This window comes from Ochotona princeps, chromosome 2 (assembly GCF_030435755.1).
Source record: "Ochotona princeps isolate mOchPri1 chromosome 2, mOchPri1.hap1, whole genome shotgun sequence".
NCBI classification, from domain to species: domain Eukaryota; kingdom Metazoa; phylum Chordata; class Mammalia; order Lagomorpha; family Ochotonidae; genus Ochotona; species Ochotona princeps.
The window spans coordinates 17047736-17073967 of record NC_080833.1 but is presented as its reverse complement, the minus strand read 5'-3'; the positions used below and the strand labels follow the sequence as shown (position 1 = coordinate 17073967).

At 54.7% G+C, this 26232-nt stretch overlaps 2 protein-coding genes across 5 annotated transcripts in view; one reads left to right on the top strand and one right to left on the bottom strand.

Annotated features, from left to right (window-relative positions):
* Window positions 1-3775, top strand: part of STPG1 (sperm tail PG-rich repeat containing 1) — a 46504-nt gene extending 42729 nt beyond the window's left edge. For all 3 annotated transcript variants that reach the window (XM_058676889.1, XM_058676895.1, XM_058676882.1), the window contains 2 exons: window positions 497-687; window positions 2810-3775. In XM_058676889.1, coding sequence (XP_058532872.1) covers window positions 497-687; window positions 2810-2886 — 268 coding nt within the window. In that variant the 3' untranslated portion in view covers window positions 2887-3775. The remainder of the gene's footprint in view (window positions 1-496; window positions 688-2809) is intronic.
* Window positions 3776-5370: 1595 nt separating this feature from the next.
* The window catches only part of GRHL3 (grainyhead like transcription factor 3), a 31968-nt gene continuing 11106 nt past the window's right edge, over window positions 5371-26232 (bottom strand). The window contains exons 2-16 of one of the 2 annotated variants that reach the window (XM_004592249.3): window positions 24707-24893; window positions 22331-22392; window positions 19478-19823; window positions 19164-19237; window positions 18598-18751; window positions 18245-18356; window positions 16789-16883; window positions 14671-14829; window positions 14290-14368; window positions 14057-14190; window positions 12436-12470; window positions 11293-11381; window positions 10895-10980; window positions 9117-9181; window positions 5371-6021 (exon numbers count right to left, since the gene is read on the bottom strand). In XM_004592249.3, the coding sequence (XP_004592306.2) occupies window positions 5907-6021; window positions 9117-9181; window positions 10895-10980; window positions 11293-11381; window positions 12436-12470; window positions 14057-14190; window positions 14290-14368; window positions 14671-14829; window positions 16789-16883; window positions 18245-18356; window positions 18598-18751; window positions 19164-19237; window positions 19478-19823; window positions 22331-22392; window positions 24707-24893 (1792 nt within the window). In that variant the 3' untranslated portion in view covers window positions 5371-5906. Of the gene's footprint in view, window positions 6022-9116; window positions 9182-10894; window positions 10981-11292; window positions 11382-12435; window positions 12471-14056; window positions 14194-14289; window positions 14369-14670; window positions 14830-16788; window positions 16884-18244; window positions 18357-18597; window positions 18752-19163; window positions 19238-19477; window positions 19824-22330; window positions 22393-24706; window positions 24894-26232 lie in introns of both variants that reach the window. The other variant, XM_036494362.2, reaches the window with a different exon arrangement.

Genomic DNA, 26232 nt, shown 5'->3' with positions numbered 1-26232 from the left:
TCTGTGTGCCAATATTGGTATCACCTCTAAAGATCTGCCAGGCATGATAAACCCCCAGAATGTGGGCCGCCCTTCCCAACTTCCTGGTCATGGCAGTCATCATAAATGCATTATGAAGTTCTTCTCCAGTTGCTATATGAGGCTCTTATTCATGTGGCAGAGATCTGATTAGGCATGGCCGCTTGACAAGAATAAGCACACGAGATCGGTGCTGCCAGCTATTCTAAGTAACTCAATGCCAGCATCTAGCCATGCATACTGAATTCCATGTACCAGGCGCCATCTGAGTGTCATGTTTTAGGGGCATCATCTTGTTTAACCCTGACTATAAGCCTGCAAAGGACTGGACCATAGTCCAGTCCAGTGGGATGCAGGCTCTGCCTCTGTATCCTGGGGCAAAGTTCAACCCTCTTGCAGAACATTGGTGCTTGGCCAGCTGTCGAAGGCCTTGGCTCTGTCCAGAAGTCGACATATTTCTGCTTTGTCTCCTCTGAAGGAAGAATCCCACACTGACCTTCTCTGCCCCGCCTTTGCCTCTGCCGCCCAAGCCACCGCTGCCTGGCCCCGGGCAATACGAGATCGTGGACTATGCCGGGCCCCCCAAGTACTTCATCTCCAGTGCATCGTTTGTGTCCAACACCAGCAGGTGGACTGCCGCGCCAGCCCAGGCGGGCCTGCCCGGGCCAGGTCAGAGGATCCTTTTCAATGACTGTCCTGTGGCCTTGTTTGTCATTCCTGGGCCACCAAATACCACTGTTTAATAGGCTGTTTGCCAAAGAGGTCATAGGGGTGAGAGTAGACTTAGAACAGTCAGCAGCTCATTCCAGCAGAGGATAAAAAGTTTTGGCTTTTAAGGTGAAGGGTTCCTGGCTTACAGTCCAGGCCGGGTACTTGGGGTGGAGGACTGTGTGAGTCTCAGAGGCCTAGAGACTGCCCAGGGGTGGCCACTGCCTCTGCCGTCGCAGGCAGGCATGGAGCAGGCAAGGGGAAGGATGTCACATTGTCGGAAGCTCTTATTCTAAAAGATCCTTGAACCACTGCACTGGTGTGAGCAAGCTGCCTCACAGCCTGGGAAGGCCACAGGTCCACAGTGCCTTAGCGGCAGGGGCTGCATCCAGGCCTGTGTCCCCTATGTACCTTGCTTATGTGTGTCTTAGCAGCAGGGGCTGTTTAGTGAGGTGGTGTTTTGTTTTGTTTCATTTTGTTAAATTTGCTTATTATTATCGGAATGTCAGATTTCTAGAATAAAGGAGAGACAGAGAGGAGGATCTTCCATCCACTGGCTTACTCCCTAAATGACCACAGCAGCCAGAGCTGAGCCGATCCAAAGCCAGGAACCAGGAGCTTCTTCTGGGTCTCCCACGTGGATGCAGGGTCCCAAAGCTTTGGGCCACCCTCAACTGCCATCCCAGGCTACAAACAGGGAGCTGGATGGCAAGTGGAGCAGCTGGGACATGAACTGGCACCAATATGGGATCCTGGGTGTGAAAGGTGAGGAATTTAGCCACTAGGCCACCATGTTGAGTCCCCTCACTTTTATTTTTTTTAAAGATTTACTATTTATTTGAAAGACAGAGTTATATAGAGAGAAGAGAGATGGACACACACAAATGTCTTCTATCTTTTGGTTCACTCCCCAAATGGCCACGGTGGCCAAAGATGGGCCAGAACAAAACCAGAAGCCTGGCGCCTCCTCTGGGTCTCCCCTGTGGGTGCCTAGGACCAAGAATTGGGCCATTCTTTGCTGATAAGCCAACTTTTGAAAGCCATATGGTCCCACCCTCTTTTATAGTTAAGTCCAGGAGTGTCACCTGTCATATTTAGGCTACCCCTGGAATTCTCTCCCAACTTATTTGCCACTCACTACAGAGCCCCTTCGCCATGGCAGAGCTGGTGTTCTTAAGGGCAGAGCCGAGAGTGGCTGTGTGCTGCCTTGGGCCTGTCTGTGAGCTGGAGATGGCCTGGCATGGGTGGGCTGAGGGGAGGCCATCTTTACCAGTTGCAGCCTGGCAGGGGAGAAGATGGTCAGTAAGTCAGGTAAAACAGCAGGGACGAAGTCTTTCCTGCTGCCTTGAGCTTACACACGTAGAGACGAGCAAACCCACAAGATGGCAGAAGCTTGACCTTGGGGGTCAGCCCTTGGCTCTGCCTGTGAGAACTTGTGGTCCTGCCAGTGGTGGGCTCCAGGAGGCCTGGAGACAAGCAGGGATTTCTGACCTTATTTAACCCTGTCTTCCAGGAGTTCTGAGTGTGAGACATGTAACTCGTAGGTACAAGCCAGTTTCTACAGTTGGGGTGGGCTATACCAAGGTGGGCTTCCTGGGGGACTTCGAGATCCTGCATGTGCTGCCTTTGCCAGCTTTCCCAGAATCTCCCAAGGGGGCTCCCCAGCAGCTTCCCAAGGGCATATACCCTTGCTAACCAAGCCAGTGTCACTGACAGGAAGACAGAGAAAAGGAAAGGGTTTCTGATGACCCTGGACTGTGTTTCCTAGGCCTGGTTGCTCATCTCCTGGAGAAACACATTAGGAGTCATCACAGTTTTCACTTTTCTGGAAATTTCTAAATTAAGAACTAAACTCTGGCAAGTCAAACACCTTGCTTCTGTAAGAATATCCCTTGACTTGGTATTTTTTTCCCCAATGTCATAGAAAATAGCTTTCCACCTGTTCTGTTAAAGAGATCAAAAAAGAACTCCAGAAAGCCATGTGCCACCTGCCAACTAAGAGCCTATACCTCTGATTGGTGCCCCTCCCCCTGCCCAAGAGGCCACCTTTCCAGTCTGACCCTGGCTTTCCCTCTCCTTACAGCTACTTACAGGCCAGAAGTCCCAGGGAAGCAATCCTTCCTCTACAATGAAGACAACAAGTGGATCCCAGCACTGTAATGATGCTGCCTGTGAGCTCAAGGAGGACCCTGGTCTTGACCCACACCATGCAGCCCCCAGGACACTTACCTGGAGGGACTGTGTGACCGCTCGGTCACTGCAGCCCCAAGCAACAGTGGAGCTGAGGTCCTTGGCCTTGTCTTGAGCTGCTTCCTGCAAATCACACACACACACACACACACACACACACACGCACACCCCTTCAGTGATTTCCTGAGCAAAAATGAGGAGTGGCCAGAGCTCCCCCATGCACCTGCTGCCTTCTGGTTCAACTCCCCTCCATAGACTTCACGGCTCCTGGGCGCACACTTCAAGCAGGGGAACCGAGGCACCGCACAGGCAGCCAGCAGCCAACTCTGCACCTTGAAGTCTGGTGCCCTGGCTCTGGGCCCCAGGGCCTGGCATTTTCTATCACAATGGACAGTGGCGGCTAGGGCCCAGCTTGGTGGGCCTGGCCTCCTGGCCTTGGCTTCCATGACCTGGAAGGGCCAGAGGCTCCTCAAAGTTCAATGGTATTACCAGGGCCTCTGCACCCAACTGGGTCTCCAGTCTCACCTGCAGGTAGCACACTGAAGTGGTCACGTGACATTTTTGCTAATTACCTGCCTCTAGAGGGATGGCCATGTCCATTTCGTTGACTCTGCATTTGGCAGCAGGTGAACAGGACCCTGTTGGAGCCATAGCCCCTGGTTCCCACTACCCCCAACCTGCCCGTGTCTGGGGCCTACATCCCTGCCCTGATCCCTGCTCCAACGTCAGAGGAAGCTTGCTGACCACATCTGATATACTTCTTTTAAGGGTCTCTCTGGCCAGCCATGTCTCTTCCCCTCAGCCAAAGGAAGAGACTCTCAAAGAATAAAGCTGAAATGGAATGGAGCATGCATCACCAGCTTCCTGCATGCAGGCGTGGTCCTTCCCTGCTGGGCACCACCTTCCTGCACGCAGGCGTGGTCCTTCCCTGCTGGGCACTCCCCCCCTCCCTCCGCAGCCCCTGGTCCCCAGCAAGGTCAGGGCCCCTTATAGCCCCCTGCCTCTCCTGTGCTCCCCGAATGCTGCAGCCTGGGCCTTCCAGTCACTACTGCTGTCTGCCTCCATCTCCTCCTCCTGGGGGATGGTGCGGGAGGCAAAGGGGAGAAGGATGGAATAGCAACCAATTAAATAGAATTCTCACTTTGCACAAAAGCTAGCCTGTTTATGAACTTCAGATTCAGGAAAAAGCCCCACGGCTTTGGATTGATAAGGGAGGAGAGTGGTGAGGTGGGGAAGGTAGGGCAGGAACAGCACACTTCTGACAGCTCAGGTCCTTCGCTACTGCTCAAAGTGGGGAGCTGAGGGCTCTGAGGCCAGGGAGGGGTGGGGATGCCAGGAACTGAGGCTGTTGCTGGCTAAAGGATGTCCAGGAACACCCCAGCCAGCTTTTGCCAGACCTGCAGATCTTTCAGTGGAGTCTAGGAAATCTCTTGATCTTAGATGTTGGTGACTTTGAAAGTTAATATTGGCCTGAAGCGAAGGTGGGGACCCTGTAGCCCACAGACCATTCAAGGCTACCAAAACACCTGCTCTGGCTCTGTCTAGATAACTGCAGGTAGGATTTGAAATTCAATACATCTATTGGCAGTCTAATTTCTTCTTAAGGTTTGTTATTGTTTGAAAGATTGAGTTACACAGAGAAGAGAGGAGAGAGAGATTTTCCGTCCTTTGGTTCACTCCCCATATGTCCACAATGTCCAGAGCTGAGCTGATCTGAAGCCAGGAGCTTCATGCCAGAAGCATTTCTCATTGTGATCTAGACACCCACCATAGGTGGAGGAGTAGTCTTAGGATGCCAACAAGAGGCCACCATTAACCAGTGGCCTTTGTGACTTAGCTCTAGCATCCAGCAGAGTTAGCCAGAAAGCCAGGCATCACAACCCTCACCCCATGCACGGCCCCTGACATAGCCTCGAGGTCTCCCTTAAGGTCATGCTGGACTCTCCCCAGGACTTCCAAGGTTATCATGGTCAGCCTGGTGGAGGCCATAGGGCTGAGTTCTGGGTGTCAGAGTCTCGTCCTTTCTGGGTGTACACATTGGCTCCACCTGCGCCAGATTCGCAGCTGTCTTTCAAGTCTGGGGCATGCCATGCCCAGGAAGGAGATAAAGTGCAGAGACAGACAGGAGAGAGGCCGCACCTGCCTTAGCCCTCACATCCTAGAGGACCCTTGCAAAAGAAACCAGTGCAGTGTTTGCGGTCATACACAGGTAGATTTTATTACTAAATACCCCGTGAGTATACAAAATACATAATTGAATAATAGCTAAAAAAAAATAGTCCAAGAAATGTGAAATACACATTTTTTGAAATGATAAAAATGTATCCATGAAAAATATAAAATGTTACATATATATACAATATATATTTATATATAACATAAATGAAAATTGTAAATAAGAAATGTGTACAACATTGACAAGGCAAGACAGTAACTATGCAGTGGTCACTTTGTTCCAATCAGCTCTGGTATTTACATCTGGCATTGAGTAAGAAGGGGACTGTTTGTTTCCACAGGAACATCAAGAGGTTTCAAGTTCATCAGCCAAAAGGTGAGAAATCTTTGGGCTGAAATTGACAGAAGAATCTGGAATAGGGGCTGGACCCAAATGGAGTCAGCTAATATGACACTGTAGGGAAGAGGGCGGGCGTCCTCTGTCCAAGTAGGCAAGGCAAGACTGATGCAGCAAAGCATCTCGGGAGGAAGAAAGAGTCTGTGGGGCAGGTGGTGACCGAGATGGTGCCACCTTAGAGTGGGCAGGTGCTGGCAGGGTGTTCTGGAAGCAGATTCAAGCATGCCAAAGGGGGTTTGGATCAGAGGACTGTCAAGGCCTCTTCCCGGCTCAAGGACCCCTTCCATCACTAAAGGCATTCAAGTAACAGCACTGAGGCGCTTGGAGAGGTTGTGGTGTGTGGCGAGGGGGCCACTGCCCAGCAGTTTCCTGGCCCGGAGCCCGCGCCGTAGGGCCCCAGGGGTGGGCGCCTCGGGCCTCACAGCTCCTTGAGGATTATCTGGATCTTGCCGTCCAGCTCCCCCACGTCCAGGAGGAAGGCGACGTGGTTGCTGTAGTGCTGGATGATGTTGTTGTCCATGTTGACCAGGATTCTGTAAGAGAAGGAGAGACATGGTTGGAATATGGCATTCCCCACACCCCATCCCATGGCTTTCAGACTCTGTCCAACAAAGCCAGGTGACTTGGCTAATAGCCAGGCGGATGCCCACAGTATTCCTGGAAACTCTCACATTCTCCTGGCAAGGTGGGTACCCTGAAGCTTCCTCTCCCCAACTTGGTGGGGGTGAGGCTCAAACCAAGGCCTGTTGACTGCCAGGTCCACACCTACTTCTCCTAGGGCTGCTCTCCCACTGCACATGGACACTTGGACCAACCACAACACAGGTGGTGGGAGAGACGCAGGGTGCCTTAGTCACCATCTCGAGGACTCCCAGAGTTCAAGTCCAGGGGGTGTGGCAGTTTGGGTTTAGCCGGAGGCTACTATGCATCACTGGGTTGTGTCTCTTTTAGCCAGAGGCTGGTATCACACAGCCCCCTCCCAGGAAGCTGAGATGCCGGGGTTGGACCATGTGGATCCTATAAGTCCCAGGGGTTGGGCTCCCTGACTGTTCCCACCCTCCAGGCAGGGACTGAGGTCAAACAGAGAGGCTGAACCTCTTACAGGTGCCAGCTATAGTGCATGGCAGAGGGCATCTCTCTGGAAACTGACTCCCTAATGAAGGGTCTGCCAAGATGTGAGCTGAGTGGATCACGTCCACTTTCTCCTAGCTCCACCCCATATGCCCTCTGAGCCTGTGCAGAAGCTGGGCACCTCAGCCCACCTCACCTCCCCATCCCACGTCCCCGATCCCTGCATCTACCCCTCATCTAGCCACCTGTCCACCTACCCTTCATCCATCCATCTATCCCTTCATTCCCCTGGCATTTGCTGAGGCCTCCCCACAGACCAGGCCTTGCTCTGAAACTGAGGGCAGTGTGGAGAGGCGTGGGCTCCAGATGCTGCCTTCTGAGAATTCAGAATCCAGAGGGACAGGGGCATGAGTCTTCATGGCCACAGATGGGGCAGCTGAGGCTCAGTGAGGCCAAGTCACTGCCCCAAGGTCACACTGTGGGTAGATAGCAGAGTTGGGATTTGAACCCAATCTTTTGTCTCTTTTTCACTGGATTGAGTTTTCAGAAGGCAATGGCACACAAAGCCCTAGGAACACATGTTAGGAAGTGGCAGGGAGAAGGCAGGCACAATGCAGGGGATGGGTGGGCAAAGGTCTGCTTTCAGGAGGACCCCACGGAGGAGAGGGTGGGGAGCCCACAGCCTGTGTCCATTTGTCTGTGCCGGCACCATCCAAGCGGCTGCTGCTTCCAAAAGGAAGCTCTGGGCTTACTCTTTGCCAAGGTGTAATTATAGGGTCCCTTGTGCTCAGATCCTGTTTGTAGTTCCTGCCTTTCACAGAGAGAGCTTTGTCCAGGGGCTGGGGGCTGGGAACAGCGCAGGGGAGACCGGGGTTGAGTGGGGGGCTTAGGGAGGAGGGCACCATGAGGGCTGTTTCACTTGTCTCTTTCCTCCAGCGGAGTTTCGGGGTGCTGCACACCAGGGAAGTGTCCTGCGTGCAGCAACTTGAAGGCTGGCTCCCTCCCCTTCCTGTCAGGGCCTCCCAGCAGGCTGGGCTCTCACACTGCACAGAAGGGATCCCAGGCAGGGCTGTAGGACCCTGCCCTGGAGGTCAGTGACAGCTGGGCCCCCAAAGAGGCAGGGGCTTGCCAGGAAGCGCTGTCACCGCCTGTGGGCCTCTTGTCACTTCCCAGCTCCTAGCTGTCTTCTGCCCTGGGTCACGTTAAACCTCTGGCTGGCTGCCAGCAAAAACAATGTATTTGTTAATCTTTCCGGCACTCACCGGTGCTTGTAAGGCTGATGCTATCTGCTTTGTCCACAGCACTTTCGGGGAGGGGGTGCGGGGGTTGTGAAAATAAACCGAGCCACTCAGAGCTTCCCAGTTCCCACAGGAGGACCCTGAGAGAGGCGGCAGCAGGTGCACCTGGCCTTCCCCTCTTCTGAGAGGTTTTTGGGGGGGATTATTCTTATCCAGACATTGCTGATGGCCCCAAGGCTGAGATTTGCATGGGGAGGGGTGCATGGTAGGTGGGGGCAGCAGGGGATGCTGGGATGTCCTCATAGCCACTGAATGATGCTGCGTGACTCCCCGGCAGGCTGGCCAGAGCCTCAGCCTGCGTGTTCCATAGTGGTCAGAGGGCCAAGCAGGGAGCGAGGCAAAGTGGTACACACTTTGGCCTGCAGAGATTCCTGTTGCTGCTGCCTCATGACCTTGTACACTCCCGTGATGCTCAAGGGCAGGGACTGCTGTCCGTGTGGATGTTGCGGTTTGTCCCTGGGAGCTGGATGTGGACTGTTGTTAAGGGAAAACCTCTTGAGACTCAGCCACTAGGGCCAGGGGGCATCCGCATGGGCCTTCCCTGCCTTCCTTCTGGAAGCCTTTACAGGGGACGCCTACCTGCGTGGGGCTGGAATGGGGGCGGGGGCCCGGCCCTGAGTGGGAGAAGGGCTGGGTCTGTCCAAGTGGAGCTCAGCCTGCAAGGTTCACTGAGTATATTCTGCTACCAGGAGTGCACAGGCCCCAGTTTGAAACCGAAACTTGAAGGGGAAACACACAACCCCCTTCAGATCTGTCACCAGCCACACTGTTCCTGGCCTAGCTCAGCTGAAAGTGGTTGTGCTGGACTTCCCGGTCTTTGCTCTACTGCTCCTGCTCCCTGAGTCTCATCTCTGAGCCTCAGTTTCCCTTCTTGTATGGTAAAGGTAAGGGCATGGACCATGAAAATTAGGTGGGATAAGCAGCCTAGTATTTGACACATAGTAGGTGGTCAAGTCAGCATACTCCAATGTCTTGACAATCCTGTGGTCCTGGGACTTGAACCTGGGTCTTCCAGTACAACCTTGTGCATCCACCCAAGGAAGCCGTGTATAAACCACCTGCTGTCCTCTTCCTGCTCCCGCCCTTCCTAATAGTGGCCTGTGACTGGCCTCTGCGGTTGAGGGGCGACCAGTGGCCTTGATCTGATTGGCGAGACCATACCCTAATGTCACATCCCCTCAACCATTCCAAAAAAGGCCACATTCAAGCTGTCCCCAGTGCGGAAAGCCAGTGGATAGGCTGCTGAGCCAGGCACTTACCCCCGCTTGCATTTCTTGTAGACTTTGTGAATGTTCTCTTCAGGGAACCCATATTTCTCAGAGATCTGGAAGAGGAAAATGGGGCAGGGTGGGGTGGAGTCACTGTCTATATTCCAGTCTGGCTTGGCATCCATGTTGTATTTCCTGATTGTAACAGGCAAGGGACTTCAAAAAGTTCACCCCAAACATTTCCTCCTCCTAGACAGGATTGTTCACCGTTGACAGGTGCATCCGTTGAGCTTGGAGATGCTAAGGTGTGCAGTCAAGGCCCAGAAGCCAGCTTAGCCAATGTCACCATATCCCAAGACTGCAGCTCCCAAGCTTGCGGAGTGGCCCTCCAGTACCTGCACAGGCAGCTGCAGCCTGCCCCTCCCCAGAGCTCCCGCAGTCGGCTCTGGGGCAGACAGATGTGGAGTTAGGGAACTCTCAGCAGGTCACCTAACTTTTCTGGAGACTCAGTTTCTTCATTTGTAAACATAGGCATAGTAAAGGGGTGTGTACCCGGGGCACTAATGGTTATATAAGGGCTCCAGGCCAAGCCAGGGCAGTGGCCAGGGCAGTGGTCAGGGCTGGGAAAGCAAGGGGCTAGGCAGGACCAGCTCTGCCTTAAAGCTGCTGAGAACCTGGGCCTCTGGTTCTGGGAGAGCGCCCTTTCTGGGCATTCTAAAGAGGATCAGGTTCAGGTCTTCAGATGCCTGGACAGCAATTCCTCAGTCAGGAAAGTCCTTAGACATGTGGTTGCACAGTAGAGAGGCTGAAAGCTACCAAGCAGCTCTCCAGTCAACCTAAGGACTGAGGGACCCTCCTGCCATCCGCTGAACAATCCTGGGCGGAGGGCTACCCAGGAAGGAAGTGCGCTCTCCAACCTCAAAAGTTTTCAAGTCAAGAACAGCTGCAGACCAAGCCCAAGCCCCAGATTGGAAGCTGACCCCAGGAGCCCCAAGAATCTGTGTGTAACCTAAAGTGACATGAACGGCCCCTTGCAAGTCCAGCTCCCCGCAGCTGTTGGAAAGTAGGGCTGGCGGGAAGTGACAAGGATAGTACAGCTGAGTGCACTCCCAGCCAAGCCACCTGCTGTTCAGATTCAGAGAATGGAGGCACAGTGTTCTACAAGCTAGCTGGGACCAGTGTGTGAGTCCTTTTGCCTCCCATGCCAGCATCTGGGAACTACACGGCTCTTCTGGGTGGCCCGCCCTGGTAGAAGTTCTGACCCCAGATGGACTGTGTTTATTCCTCACAGCAGGGCTGTGAGCTGGCTGTGGGATTTGTACAGGGCCAGGTTGCCCTCCCTCCCTCCCCACTCATGGGCAGTTTAGGGAATGGGGGAGATCGTTCTACTCAGACACCGCCTTTAGCCACCCCAGTTGGCTCCCCTAGCCAACCGCATGCTGGAGAAATGGGCCCCTTGGGAAGAGAAAAAAAAAAAGTTTCTGGGCCTGGCCTTTTGGGTTTCATTCCCATTAAAACAGAAACAGGTCTGCAAAGCCAACAAAAGCCCTGGCCTGTCAGACAGCAGCCATCAGATTAGAGAGGATTTATGATGTGTGCGCCGCCCAGGGTGGAGCCGGGGCTCTGGCTGGGAGATAGCATCGCACTGGCTCAGCCCCCCAGCAGGACCCAAAGCCACCCCCTAGATGGAGGGGAACACGTAGGCCTCACAGAGCCCACGTACTAGTACCTTCCCTCCCAGCTCCTTGCTGTGGGAAGTGAGACCATGTGGGGACAAGCAGGGCCCAGGGGCCTAGGAGGGGTCTTGCCAGGGTGGGCAGGTGTCTCACCGCATTCCTCAGCCCCTTCAGGTCCGGGGTCTTCAACATGAGGGCATCAAACACCTCCTCTGTCTCTCTCCGCACGTACAACAGAACTGAAGAAAAAAGGCAACTTTTAGGGGTGCTGAGGTAGGGGGCAAGGAATAGGCTCAGGACCATCTCAGGGGGTCTCAAGAAATGGTATTTTCATAAGGGATTCATTTCTGCAAAGGCTCTGTAACCAAAGCCCTCCAGCCCTGGGGCAGCCCCTGCAGGCACTCCACCCTTACCCCAGGGCAAGGCCCAAACCCAGCTCCAGGAAGTCAAGCAAACCCGATCGGAGGCCACCAGGGCTGGCCCTGCCCCGGCTGCTGTTAGCACCAGGACTGCGGCCTTGGGAAAGCCCCCATGGCCAGAGGACCCACTACCTCGCTGCAGGTCCTCTTCCTTGGCTTGCTTGGAGGGCAGCGGCTCAAAGTCCTCTGGGTAAGGCGAGCAGGAGCGTTTCAGTGGCAACCTGTGGGGACAGCGAGGGGCAACTCATGAGGACCCTGGAGCAGCGAAGGCCCGAGGAGGATGGGCACAAAGTGACAAGACAGCAGCTGGAGTCACCAGCTGGTCTGCAGCTGGGCTACCTAGACTCAAACCACAGCCCTGCCGCACACAGGCCGAGTGACCTGGGGGGGGTGAGTTGTCTGGCCTCAAGTGACCCTGTCTATAAAATGGGTGTGAAGACAGAGTCACAGCAACACGATCTCAGAAAGAGGCCGAGCTCATGTGCTCTGACTCCCACGCAGGGTGTGGCGTGCAGCCGGGCCTCAGCAAGGGCGACGTATCACCAGCACCATCGTTCAGCAGGAAGAGAAGGATGGTGGGTTTGAAATCAGACAGAAGGTTCCAGTCGTGCCTTTGCTGCTTAATGGCTGTGCCATCTGGGACAAGTCGTGTCCTGTCTCTAAGCCTCAGTTTCCAAGCTGTGACTCTCCAGGGCTGCTGTGAGGTGACAGGTGACATCATGTGTCACGAGCAAGCCCTTTGAAGGGAGCACCTGCTTCCAGGGAACAAACTGGGAGCAAGAACAAAAGAAGCCACACAGCACTTCCTGCTTACAGGCCCCTGCAAGGCTCCCTCCCCCCACCCCAGATCTGCCCACCCCTGCCAGGCTGGCCTCACAGCCTCTGATGGACCTGGAGGCTGAGGCTCAGAGAGGGTGTGGCTGACCTCCAGGAGCCTCCTAGTGGGGAGAAGGGAGGGACTTGGGTGGACCCAAGACTCCCCAGCACAGCTGGCCTCCTGCCCCCCAAATCTGCACGCCCAGCTCCCAGGCGCTGTCTTCTTTTACAAGCAGATGTCTCGCCAGAGTTTTGCCAACTTTTCACATAAAACAAACCCATAAAAGTCCTGTGCACCTTGGGGTGTGGGAGAAGGAGCACGTCTCCAGCTTGGGGGCTAGAGAGGCGTCTCCTGGCTGTTTCCTCCAGCCCCGGGTCCCAAAATTGAGGAAAGCAGAAGGAAAGGGAGGCCGGGGCGGTGGGAGGGATGTGGGGGTGCTGGGCTGCTTCTCTCCCTACCTGTTGGAGCCGCTGTGTCCTGCGGAGGGGACCGCCTGCAACAGAGAGAGACACCGTGTCCATCAGGGGCTGGAAGATGAATGGGACCCGCAGTGGCTGGAGGCTTTGGGGAGGAACCTTCTTTGGGAGGCAAGGGAAAGAAGATGTTTAAGGTCTTTCCAGCTCAGCCTGCTCAGACCAGGCCCCTAAAGAAGCTGGGATCCTGTGTTGAAAGGAATCGTTCAGCCCAAGGCCAACAAGACAGGATGCTCAACGAACACACAGGTGCTGGGGTGTCCAGACTGCTGGGCACTGCCCCTGGCCCTGCAGCTGGCAGGGGACCAGGTGCCCTTTACAGCATGACTGCATGCTTGATGGCCTTGTGTGGGGCGCAGTCATCACCAGGGGCCCAGTGAGGGCAGGGAGCCACCGCTGGTGACACACTTGGAGTGAGGCGAGTGCCCTCCCTACTTCCAGGCTTCCGGATGCAGGCTGGTCCCTCCCTCTTCTGCTTCCATCTAGCCTCCATGTAGCTGTCAACCTGGCCACGGTGCCTTAACCCTTCTCTAAATCAATACACTAAGTACATCTCCGACCCAGGCCATGTCTGTTGCTGTGGCCGGTACCACAGAGCCCTCAGTGGCAGGACACAGCCTATGGACCACAGAGGCAAATGGGACACAAGCTCTGGAGTCTGGCCTCTGCCACTGCCTTGTGTGACCCTGTCTGGAAAGGAGATAACACAAAGTCTCCCTCTATGGATGGCCTTGGAGGAGTGAGATGATGTCGCTCAGGGCTCCTGGCCCAGCAGGTGCTCAATGATCACCTGTTCACCGTGAGACACTCAGAGTGGGTGTTGTGGCACAGTGCGTTAAGCTACTGCTTGAGGACCAGCACCCATTTAAGCCCTGCCACTCTGCCTCCCATCCAGCTCCCTGTTAATGTACCTGCGAAGGCAGCAGAGGATGGCCCAAGTGCTTGGGCCACTGTCACCCATGTGGGGGACCCAGACAGAGTTCCTGGCTCCTGGCTTTAGCCTGGCCCAACTCTGGCTTTTGGGACCATGTGGGGAGTAAATCAGAGGATGCAAGATTGCTCCCTCTCACCACTTTTCTCTGTCGTAAGTATAGAGGGCGAAAGAGAGAGGGATGAGACAGTTGGCAGTGAAAGCCAGGGATGCTGGCACCGGGGGCTGGGAGCGGATCTCAACTCTGTGACACCCTGACTCCGGGGGCCTCTCTGAGCTCAGTGCTTCCATCTGTGGGCTGGGGCTGCTATGAGAGTTCAAGCGGCATGAAGGGCTGAGGGCAGCAAGTGTGGCTGTGACCATTACTACATGCCCACACCTGCTTCCAGCAGCTGCCTTCAGATGTGCGGCTCAGGAGTCTGAAGCCCCGGTGCCTGCCCCAAGCATGGGCACTGCTATAGTTGTTCAGTCCACCCCCTCATCTATACTCTGGGGACAGACCAGCTGGCAGAAGTCATGTGACCATGGAGATGATACATCATGGTGTGTTGATTCAGATTCTTAGAAGGGCTCCCAAACACCTGAAGTGAGCTGCCGTTGGTGGTTGGGAGGCTGTCCTCACGGCTCGGTGCCAAAGCAGGCCACATAGGGCCCCGCCCAGCCCCGGGCCCTCACCCCTCCAGCACGCTGCAGGCCGCAGAAGTGCACGTTGGGGATGAACAGCACCGGCGGGGTCTCCAGGTCAGACTCGGGTCGCAGATAGGTGGTCTCGTTGCCCCTGAAGCCAGACAGCAAGCAGCTTTTGATGCCTGCTGGGAAGAAGGGGGCCATGTGTCCTGAGGCCCCTCCACTGAGGCCCTCCAGCCACCCCTCAGCCCGGCCAGTGCCTCCTCCAGACCCCCACTGACCACTGTTGCTGGAGTCGGGGCACTTGATCTTCCTCCGGAACTGCTTTCGCTCATCGTCCCGCATCTTCCTCTCAGCTCCCTGGGGTAGGGAATGGAGTGGGGGGACAGGGAAGGGGTCACCCTGGGCCTCCAGAGGGGGAGGCTACACTTATGGCTGCTGCTCTGCATCTGTAAGCCAGGCCAGAGCTCCCAGAGCAAGACCAGGAAACGGGAAGGCAGCAGCCCCGGCTGGGGTCAGCACCAGCACAGGGATCTTCAGGAAGTGACAGGAGGTAGAGACAGGCAAATGGAGAAGCTTCAGAGAACAGGAAACACAGCGAGCACACCCAGCACGGGTGGCAGGAGGCCCGAGCCAGTGGAGGGGCTGTCTGGCCCAGCCACCTTGTCACAGAAGATCTTGATCTGGCAGACAGCTCGGTGCACCAGGCGCTCGGAGCCAGGGCCACAGTCATAGGTGTCAATCTGCAGGTTCAAGGGGACGCCCTTCACCCCCTTTTGTGAGGAGAAGTCTGTGCTCAGACAGTTGACGCCGATAAACACCTGCAAATAGAGAGCAGCTGCGTGGATGGGCTGCCCAGCCCGCTGGCCCTGTCTAGCCAACCAGTCCTGCCATAGGGCTGGTGAGCAGTCAAAATCCTCACAGGCAAATGGCTTGGACCCCTTCAAGAGATGGGAAAATTGAGGCCCAGTGGACGGAGGCCCTGGACAGGACACTAGATCCCTCTCCGTGTCAGATCCTCATTCTCCTGCAGCTCAGAGCTCAGATGCAGAGAGGGACCAAGTTCCCCTGCGTGTAGCTCAGTACGACCAGGACCCTGCAGGCCCAGGGACACAAAGGACGGAGGACAGGACGCCCTCCCTCCACCCCCACCTGTCCAGCCAGAGACTCTGTTGGTTCCTTTGCTCTCAGACCTGCAGTGAAATGCCCTTCCAGCTCACACCCAGAGGCTCAGCAGGGTGGCAAAGACTGAGCCTGGCCATGGGGCCATAGGGCCACAGGGCCATGAGGAGGAGGCTGGACTCTACTGTGTGGTTTTGGATAAGTCCTGAAACCCCGTGAGCCTCGATTTCCCACTCTGCAAAATGGACATCACTCAGTTCCTCTTGCGTGGCTTGAGTGTGTGCAGAGTGTGGGTGTACGTAGCACGTGGCTACTGCTTGATCAGTTATGCCTGCAGGGAAGGAGATGGCAGGGTGCCTCATCCCCGAGGCCCCTCTGATGCCAGCAGGGGTCAGCCTCAGCTGGGCAAGTCCTGACAGGGTCTCCTGCCTGCCAGATCTTACCCCAGGCTGGCTCCTGTTCTTTGGGGCCTTTCCCTCAAGGAATGGCTCAGATCTGAATGGCAGAGGGAGGGGATGGGCTGCTTGGGCAGACCCCCTTCCTTCCCAGCGGGGGGGACTTAGCACCCCTACCCCAGTGCATGCCGGACATACCTCCCCCACCGAGTGCTCAGTCCCAGTGCAGCACCCCCCACCTGGTACCTGAGACGGGCCTGCGCTTGGGGGCTTAAGAAGCTGCGTGAGAAAATCCCCACCGAAACCCCCTCTCCCTTCCCACGAAACTCTGCCCGCCTCCCTCTGGGGCCTGAGGCCCCCGCTCCTCCTCCAGGCCTTGGCAGCTATTTGAATAGCGCTAACCCCAGGCCTTTGCAGCTCCTGTGTATTTTTAGAGCTCCTGCACCTCCAGGCAGGCAGGGGGTGTGCTCAAGGATCGGCCTCCTACCTGCTGACACTGTGGTCTTAAGCATTCTGTTCCCCAAACGAACAGAACCTAGCCCTGGCAGACAGGTCCAAGGTCACCCCATCGCCATCCTCCGCACCAGAGTCCTTCCATGGTGCCAGTTCTCCAATCAGCAAGCAGAGAGGCCCAAAAGCCCATACAAGACCATGGCTGGGCTCAGGCATGGAGGCTGTAAGAGCCTTAACTGCCCAAAGGAAGAAATCCCTCAGTGGCTCTCAGGCTTCTTTGCTAGGCCAGGGCCTACTTTATAAGATTCTGGAACTTTCCCTACCACATTAGCAGGCAAATTTCTGCTTCCATTTCTCAGGCTCAGAGAAGTGAGCTCGCTGGGATTGGAATCCTCAGGTAGAAACTCCACAGCATCCCTCCTGCCGCCCTCTGCCTTGGCTGGGAAACCAGAGCATGCAGGTGCCATCAACAGCTTGCCAGGTAACCTGAGCGAGGCTCAGTGTGCCCATCTGCTACATGGGCAGACTGCAGTAACCACAGTGGCCATCACTGAAGTGCCTGCCAGGCCTGTGTCTAGCCTTCTGCCTGTCACATCTGTGCCTGGGGCTCTGATCACTCTATTTGCTGGCCTAGAAAAGAGAGGCCCAGTGCCGACCTGGATCCATCACTCTGAATCCTGACCTGACCCTCACCCTAACAATGCCCTCCTGAGAACAAAGGCCATGATCCTAGGGGCAGGTAAACCTTCTCCCAGGCGGGTGCCTCCCACTAGCCCAGCCCCATCCCTGCCCCGTGACCCCAGCACTGACCTTGGCCTCCTCGTTGACGTTCCACACAAAGGAGAGCGCGTTGTAGGCAACCTCCTCGATCTGCTGCACAGTGTTGAAGTTCTCTTTGCAATCAGCTGGAAGCACAGCATACCAGGCAGGGCAAGGATTTAGGAACCAGCCTCTCTTAGGGCAAAGGCAGGTCCTGCCCACCGATCCCTCACTACCAGGACCCTCGCCTTGATCCAGAAGGAAAATAGCTGGTGTGCCCTGGATCTCAGCAAGGAGAGCAGGTCCAGCCTGGAGGGAACCCACGAGGAAAGAAGGGACAGATTTGCTCAAAGTGCTGGAGGGGGGACCCCCACTTTGCCAGCCAGGCCAGGGTCTCTGTGTGCTCCTTGGGGATTGTAAGGCAGTGCTGGTGGTGGTGGCAGGGCTGACACTGGGAGCAGCAGCAGGTTAATCCCACATGAGCACCAGTTCAAGTCCTAGCTGCTCTACTTCCTGTCCAGTCCCCTGCTAATATAAATGACAGCCCAAGTACTTAGGCCCTTGCCATCCATGTGGGAGACCAAGGATGAAGTTCGTGTTTTGGCCCTTATCCATTTAGGGAATGAACCAACACATGGAAGAGCTCTGTCTCTGTCTGTCCCCTTTTCTCTGTAACTGTCTTCCAAATAAATAATAATAATAATAAGACTAATAGCGGGAAGAGTGGTGCATCAACTCCTTCCTACAGTGTGATGCTGCACATGGGGGCAGGAACGGGGAGCAAGAACAGAACTGGTAGTCCTAGCCAGGCCAGTGGCTGGAACCCTAACAGTGTTAATTCTCACAGCCACACTAATCGGATACAGAGGGAAAATAGGGCCCGGAGAAGCTGCATGTTCAAGGTCATGCTCAAGGTCACATGGCTAATAAAAGGCAGAGCAAAGATGGCAGTTCAGGTCTGTCTGGCTCCTAAGCCCATGCCCCTAGCCATTCTGTCAGGTGAGTAACTGAATTATTTCCCGTGTCCTGTTCTCCGGTGGGCCTGGCTCCAGAGTGGACATCAGCTCAAGATGCAGGTGTGGGGCAGACCCTGTTTGCTCTGATGGCTGTACAAACTGAGGCCAGTAAGGGGAGTTGGTGCACGGCACAGAGCCAGGAGGAAGGGAAGGCTGGAGAGTGGGCTGTGCCTCAGAGCCCAGACAGGGACAAGGAAGTTCATACAGGGGCGCTTCTCATCTGTCCACTACCTACTAACAGTCACAAGATGTCAGCTCTCGGCACAGGACTGCCCTCATGTAAGCTTCCTTACTACCATCACCATCATCTCACGTACCTGCCCCCACACCAGATGATCCTGCTCCAATTCCCAGACCTCGCCCATTACTGACCAAGGTGGAAAGTGGCCACGGTGTCCCTGTGTCTCTGCCATCAATTGATTACCATTGTCTGAACTGGAGACAGGCACTTGGGTGTGGGGAGGGAGCCCAGGCCGGGGGCAGGCACTCACCCACATCAATGACCCGCTGCTTGGCAGTGGGCTGCCGTGAATGCCAGTGCTTCCAGAACCGTAGCTGCTCCACGGGCACCTTCTCATTGTCAAAGACCACCATCACCACGCTCTGTAAGCATGAGGGGCGCCATCAGTCCTGCCCTGGGGGAGGCCAGGCAGCCCCCAGCTCACTCTGCCCCTTGCTTGGTTTTCCCCACCTCATGTTCAACAGCCACTCTGGGGTCCCCAGCAGGCCCAGGCAGCAGGTATGTCTGGCCTACTCCATGCCTTCCCACAGTGCCCCAGGACCAACGCTCTCCTACAATGCCCCAAGTTCAATATCTTCCCACAGTGCCCCAGGACCAACGCACCTTGACTTTGTTGGAGGACAAGGCCAGGCCTTTGCCTCCTGCTGGGGTGCGCAGGGTGACCGGGTAGAACTGGCCTTTGTTGAGGTAGGCCATGGGCGACTCTCCTGACTTGATGTGGATGGCTTTGGGGGAGCCCAGGGTGTACTCAAAGTCACTGAGGGGAGGCAGGAGGTGATGGTGAGACAGCAGGTCTGGGCCTCTGTTGAGGCCCTACTCTGGGAACCTCAGCCTGGGGCTCTGTTTAATGGTTTTGTTGAGCCCCAGTATTGCTGGGTAATGAGGGTCCGGTGAGAGTCAGACACCCCTGTGAGAGGACAAAGTCCTGGCACAGACTGAAGGCCAACCAGCATGGAGACTGTGACAGGAAGCAGCCCCGGAAGGCATACAGAAAGCTCACTCCCTCCTTTTACCAGCCTTCACTCCATCTCCATCCTGTGATTATGGATAGCATGTGTGTGCATGTGTGTGCATGTGTGTGCATGTGTGTGTGGCGGGAGAGGCATGGGCACTTTGCCTGCAAATCCCTGCCCACTGCTAACTGACCAGGGTCCAGAAAGGTGAGTTACCTCTTGAGGCTAGGATAGTCCTCGGGACACGATGGTTCTGGGGACGTTTTCAGGATATCTGGGAAGAGCAGTGACTGCAGAGAAACACAATCCCCAAGGAATAAGTGACCCCATTTCAGGCTACAGGGCTTTTAGCTTAGGGCCGCACATATGGCTGTGCAGGTTATACATACACAACTCAACACTGCACATGGAGCCCTGCCCCAGTGCAGGCACTGCTCCCAGATTCTGACTTCCCCACAGCCTTCTATCCTTCTGGATGAATGCATGCACAAATCTGGGGATTCCAGGAGAGACACAAGGTGGGCTCTCACCTCCTGTGGGTCCTCCTTGAAGGTGCTATCTGGCTGCCAGCGCTGTGTGGGTGGTACCCCATGAATGCTTTCAAATAGGGAGTTGAGGGAGCCGTTATCATACATATCGCTTGTGGGCAGCAGGTAGCCATCCACAGAGCCGGCTTCCAGTTTGCTGGGGCCTGGGGGCAGGGCAGCAGCTTTGCCCGGGCTGGGCACGGCCCCCTCCAAGCTCATCAGGTTATTCTTCTTGAGCAGGTCAGGGTATTCCGGCGTCCCTGACACATTCTCTGACAGGAACTTCATAAGGTGCGTGGGGCTTTCGAGGGGCGTGAGCTCCGTCTCGTACTCCATGCTGTGGTAGTACCTGAAGGAGAGGCAGGTGCTGAGAGCGCGGACCTCCTACCTTGGGGCTGGACAAGAGGTGACCGGCACAATGACTTTCCCAAGGAAACATTTAGGTCCTTCCCACATGCATGAAGCAAGACACTGTGACGGCCCAGTATGTCAAGGACATGCATAGGATGGGGGTGGCAAGGGAGATCCTTGAGGCACAGGGGATTAAGCCCCTGCTTGCAACACCAGCATCTCACAGCAGACGGCCTGTCCAAGTGGCTCCACTTCTGATCCAGCTCCCCGCTCATACTCCTGAGGAAGCAGCAGAGAATGGCCCAAAGGCTTGGGCCCCTGTGCCCAGCTGAGAGCCCGGAGGAAGCTCCTGGCTTCAGATCAGCTCAGCTCCAGCCCCTGGGGCCACTTGGGGAGTGAACCAGTGGACAGAAGATTTTTCTCTCTGTCTCTCCCTTTCTCTGTCACTCTGCCTTTCAAACAAACTTTTCAAATCTTTTTTTAAATTTATTTGTTTATTTTTTATTAGAAAGGCAGATATACAGAGAAGAGGAGATATAGAAAGATTATCCATCTGTTGGTTCACTCCCTAAGTGGCTGCAATGGCTGCAGCTGAGCCAATCTGAAGCCAGGAACCAGGAGTTTCTTCTGGGTCTCCCATAGAAGCACAGATCCCAAGGCTTTGGGCCATCCTATACAAGCAGAGAGCTGGGTGGGAACTGGAGCAGCTGGGACACTGGCACCCATATGGGATCCCAGAGGATACAAGGTGAAGACTTAGCCACTAGGCTATCATGCTGGGCCCAAATTCTTCAAAATTTGAAAAGAAGGGATTGGAACCAGGCTCAGGGTAGAGGGTTATTCATCTAACAATTAGAAAAGTTGAATCATTCGTTTAGCCACCGGATTAAGGGTTCCCCCACTTTCCAACAAGTGTGCTGAGACCTCCTGGGGATGGAGGTGTGTGGCATGAGTGCCCTGCATGCAAGTTTAAAAAAAGATCTGAAAGGGTGCGCCCCAAGCTGTTAAGGAGTAGATTACAGGAAACTCTTTACTTTGTAGTCTGTGTATTTTTATAGCATTTGAATCTTGGTCCAGAAGCAGGTGTTACTTTTGTAAATCAGAAGAACTAATAGCATCTTCAAACCTTAGCCTTGAGCTGGGCATTTATACTTCGGGCCCCTGCGGGCCCCTGCAGTGCACAGAGAGTGGACAGAGCCAGCCGGGCTGCTTCTGGCTCCCAGGAGGAGCTGTGACGCTGGCCCTTGCAGTGTGAGCTTCTCAGAAAGCAAATGAAGAGGAGCCAGGGCACTTCTCAGCAGAGACCCCCTGGAGTCATTTTTGAGAGATCACCTGACGGGTAGGGAAGGAGGAAGAGGTGCAAGGTGCTTCCGGTGCCCATGGAGCCAGGAGCGTGTCCTGGACTACTTTGGGAAAATATGGGGACACGGGTGGCCTGAGGCAGAGGCCCAAGGAACAGGGGAAGAAATGCCAGGAACCCAGTGTGTTGTGTCCACCCCCATCCCTGCCTCCAGTGGCCACAGGGAGGGGGACTAAGCAGCCCGGACAGACACACCGCCTTGGGGCTTTCCCACTATCAGCTTTGAAGCTGTTTACATTACAGCCAGCCCGAGTGGCCTGCAGGCATCTGAAGCATATGGCCATCTGTGTGTACGTGTGCAAGTGTGCAAACGCATGTGTGTGCACATATGCATCCCAGCATGTAGACAGTTGTGAACGTGTGTGAGAGAGTATGTGTGTGTAAGAGTGTATGCAAGCATGTGTACAGTTGTGAATGTGTGCAAGTGTATGTGAGCATGTGTGTGCATACACCAGTGCATACATGCACACCAACATGAATGTGTGTTCAAACAGTTTTGTAATGACTTCCTTGGGCCCTGGGCTCTTCTGCCTTCACCAGCCCCTTCAAAGGTATTCAAAGGCCCGGCAGATAGTGTAGCAGCTAAAGTCCACGCCTTGCATGTGCCGGGATCCCATATGGGCGCTGGTTCTAATCCCGGCAGGCCCACTTCCCATCCAGCTCTCTGCTTGTGGCCTGGGAAAGCAGCCAAGGACGGCACAAAGCCTTGGGACCCTGCACCCGTGTGAGAGACCTGGAAGAAGCTCCAGGCTCCTGGCTTCAGATTGGCTCAGCTCCAACCATTGTGGCCACTTGGGGAGTGAGCTATCAGACAGAAGATCTTCCTCTATTTCTCCTCCTCTCTGTATATTTGCCTTTCCAATAAAAATAAATAAATCTTTTTAAAAAGTTTCAAAAATCTGTTGTAGGATTAGTCTGGCATAAAGACAAAGAAAACCCACACTGGACTATATTCATGTTTTTCTCCCCTGATCTTAAAGTAAAACACTTTCATGGGCCCCTAAAGGTACAGAGAACCCTAGATCCTATCCCTGAGTCTAATGGGTAAGGCAGCCCTGGGTTAAAGGGGTGGTTGGGAGGGGCAGGTGGGGGAGCAGGTGCTGAAAGGCAAGAACGCAGAGGTGAGGGCTGCGGGCCAGCCTTACCTCTTTCCCTGGTCATTGCGGCCCCCGGTGCTAGAGGACAGGATCCGTTTCTCCTTGGGGCCCTGAGAGAAAGGAAAGGACAGAATTATGCACAGCTCTCGGCCATTTTTGGCTGGAGGCAGCTTCCCCACTGCCTCCATGGGTCTTGCGGGCAGCAGAGCTACCCTGGGCCTTCCCAGTAGCTAGGAGCCCCAGCCAGCACTGAGCCCAAGGCCCTGGTTGGGGAGCAGGAAGCAGTGCACCGGGCCCAGTGGTGAAGCAGCGTGAGCACCAGCTTTGCCTTGTGACTCGGGTTATACGACTGTACCTTGTGAAGCCCCAAGTTCTTCATTTGTCACATCTGCCTCAAGGGGTTTAGCAGACTTATGAATAAATACTCCTTAAAGGAGGACTGCCTTTGTCCTGAGGCTTGGAAAACCAGCCCCTGTTGATTAATTTGATTCCCAGTGTCACTGCCACATTAGCTCCAGTCTCACCAGGAATTACACAGGGGGAACCTGCTGGTGCCTAGCAGTGTGGACTTCACGCATGGACTCCACTCTGGTGTCCAGGAGTATGGACTCTCAAGTTCAGGCTGCTGTGTTCTACTCCTATGGATCTTGCAAGTGGCTGTGCATGCGTGGGCATCCACACATCCTCCAGTGTGTGAACCCCACAGAGGGGGGCACCAAGTAGCCACACCCATTGGGAGGACAGCACCATTCTCTCTCAGGATGGTCGTTTGTCCCCAGTGAGGGCTCACAAGGCTGCAATGACCCAGGACTCCAACTCTTCAGGGACCCTGAAGGTTGGGCTTTACAGCACCCACATGAGGGAGTGTGGCGGGAGAATGACCCAGTACTTGGAGTTCTCTTAGAAACACAGAAGGATTGTCCCCATGCCATGGGAGTTGGAGTCATAAGTGTGGCAGGACCGCTGGGCCCGCAGTTCCCAACATTTCACCCCATCTCATCATGTACTTGCTACCCATGGCAACCCCCACTATAGGGGCAGGGGACAGGGCAGGTGTAGCCCACCACTATTGTGCTTCACCAAGGACCAGCATCACCTCCAGGACCTGTCCCTACCACTCCAGCTCTGGGGAAGGCCTCCTGCCTGGGGAGATGGTTCTGGATCTTATGGTTCAGTCTAGAACTGTAAACTCTGTAATTCTGGCTGCTACCTGACCCCACGAGGAGAACACAGTCACATTCCTTTTCCATCACATTATTGGGAGGAAGGAGGAGAGTAGGGTAACCACAGCACTCCAGGGTGAGAACCCAAGGCAGAGAGAGAGACCTTCTACCAGAAGCCACACCCTCCTACTCTTTGTTGGCCTCCTTGGGGTTCACACACTCTTTCCAGAGATTTTGCTTGCCTTTTGAGTCAGGGTGGATGGAATATTCTTGGCCTAGTAAGTCTGAGGGTTTATTTATAAGTTGGCTTTAAATCTTCAAGTTCAAAGCCAATGATCTTAACCATTGGCTATTCATGTTCCCCAACCCATTGCCGCCAAGTCTAGGAAAGTCTATTGGAGCTATCCAAGCCTAAGGATAGCAAGTTAGATTGTTGATTTGTGACAACCTAGATCGGGGTAAGGGTTGCCAGAGTACTAAATTGACAAAGATTGTGCAGCTTCATGGATCCTCAGTGAGAATGAAGGCTGTATGTAATCCATTCATAATGTCTGGCGCAGGCACTGGAGTGGGTAGGAATGCTAGATCATGCATGCCATGTATTTGGATCAAACAGATCAGACACAGGAAGGCCTTAATTCCTATTCCCAGCAGCTCACAATCTTCCACAGTCAAGGCCAAGGCCCTGGAAACAATTAGAGAATGGTTGGGAAAATGCTACAGTGCATCTAAAGCTGCAGGAAGGACAAGACGGTGAGGTGCCATGTTTTAGGAGTGGGTCTTTCCTGGAGGAAGAGAGCTGAAGGAATCTTCCAAGTGGTGGGGCAAGACTAGGCAAGAGGGACAGCAGGGGGCCTAGTGGGACCCCAAGGAAGATCAGAAAGCAGACACTGGATTCACCCAACCTACACCTGTTATGCAGCAAGTGGGGGTGGGTGTGTAGGGGTCTTGGCTCCTACCTTCTAGGAGCTCAGTCATGGGGGGCAGATGGAGCAATAAATACACAAAGAGCAAGTATCTGAGGATGGGGTCTCACACAATGCTGGTGCTTGGCAGGGGTGCTCACTGGGGGCTCAGAATGAGAAACTCAAGAAAGCGTTTCTCCCTCCTAAGGAATGAATGAGGGGGACATTTAAACCACTGAAGCTGAAGGGGAAGATGCCAAACAGGCAGAGGGAAGAGCATGAGCAGAGGCGCAGAGGCGCAGAGGTAAGGGGGCGGGGTCGGGATTGGCCACTGAGCCACTAAGTGGCCAACTCACCATGTAGTAATCGTAGAGGAAACTCAAGGCAGCCACGCTGTCATCGTCCCCGTTGACCCTCATCATGGCCTTGGTGGCGGCTGTCAAGGGGTTCTCCAGGTACGTCTTCCAGGCCTCATCCTCACTGGTGTAGGAGAACTTCTGGAAGTTGACTGGGTCATTCTTCAGCAGTCTCACAGACCTGAAACTGAAGACAGAACGGAAGCATCAAAGGCAGGCTGTCCCAGCAGGAGGCCCATGATTGGGTGACCTTAGGGTTACACCCAGGAATTCAGAGAGGTCCTGACCTCAGAAAATTAGAACCTGCCTTTGCCACCATTAGGCGGCAAGGGGCAGCAGAGCTAGATTGATGGCAAGCATCACCACAGAGAAACTGTAGACACCGCTGAGACCATAACCGCACAGAGAGGATTCAGTACAATACCTCCACGGTAGTTAATGACGCCAGGGGAATCAGGAAGTGACAGTGAACAACTTCAGAGAATAAAATTCCCCGATTATCCAGCAGGCCTTCTTTGAAATACCAAGAGAGACACAGGAGTTGCCAGTCACCTGCACTTGAGGATTCTGGGAGGAGAAATCCTCAGGCAGGCCCTGAACTTGGGGAATGGCCTTCAGACCCAGGTTCACAGCACACGGACCCGGCACCTGCTTGGAGGCCAGGAAGAGAGCTGCAGCCTGCAGGGCACACAGGCAGAAGCTGGGCACAGATACTGGCACCACAGCCTAATGGGCTCGCAGGCAGGCACTAGAGTAGGTATTCTAGAGGGGACACTACTGGACTGGGGACCTTCAGCCCTGGAGAGTAGAACCATCAGAAATGGGGCGCCAGGGCTGGTGGGGGGAATGGGAGGTTAGGATCACAACACAGAACAGCTCTGAGGACAACGCAAACTGTGTGGAGCACAGGCTCGGTCGTGAGCGTCAGTTCCTATCTCACTGAATCACAGCCCACTCCCGCCTCTCTGCCCCGTAAGGCACCTGCTTTTATTATTCCTGTTTCACAGTGGAGGAAACTGAAGATTAGAAAAAAAGAAACTATTGTGCCACAATGGGTTAAGCTACCACCCACAACACTGGCATCCCATATGGGTACTGGTTTGAGACTTGGATAATCCAGTTCCCATCTGGCTCCCTGTATATGACCTGGAAAGCAGCAGAGGCTGTTTCAAGTCCATGGGGTCTACTACCCATGTGGGAGATCTGGAGGAAGCACCTGGCTCCTGACTTCAGACCAGCCTAGTTCTAAACTGCAGTCATTTGGGGAGTGAATCAGCAACTGGAAGATCTCTGTCTCTCCCCTCTCTGTAACTCTTGCCTTTCAAAGAAATGAGTAAATCTTTTAAAGATAAAGCAGAGACTGCTGGGCCCCATTCTCATAGCACAGCTCTCAAGGTCTGGGTTGATTCAGAATTTGCCCTTCTAATAGTTTCACCGGTGCTGTTCTCTGGGGACCTCGGCTGGGGATCATGGGTGAGGTGCACTCTCTAGTCAGGAGCAAAGGCGAAGGAGAGAAGGGTTCTGAC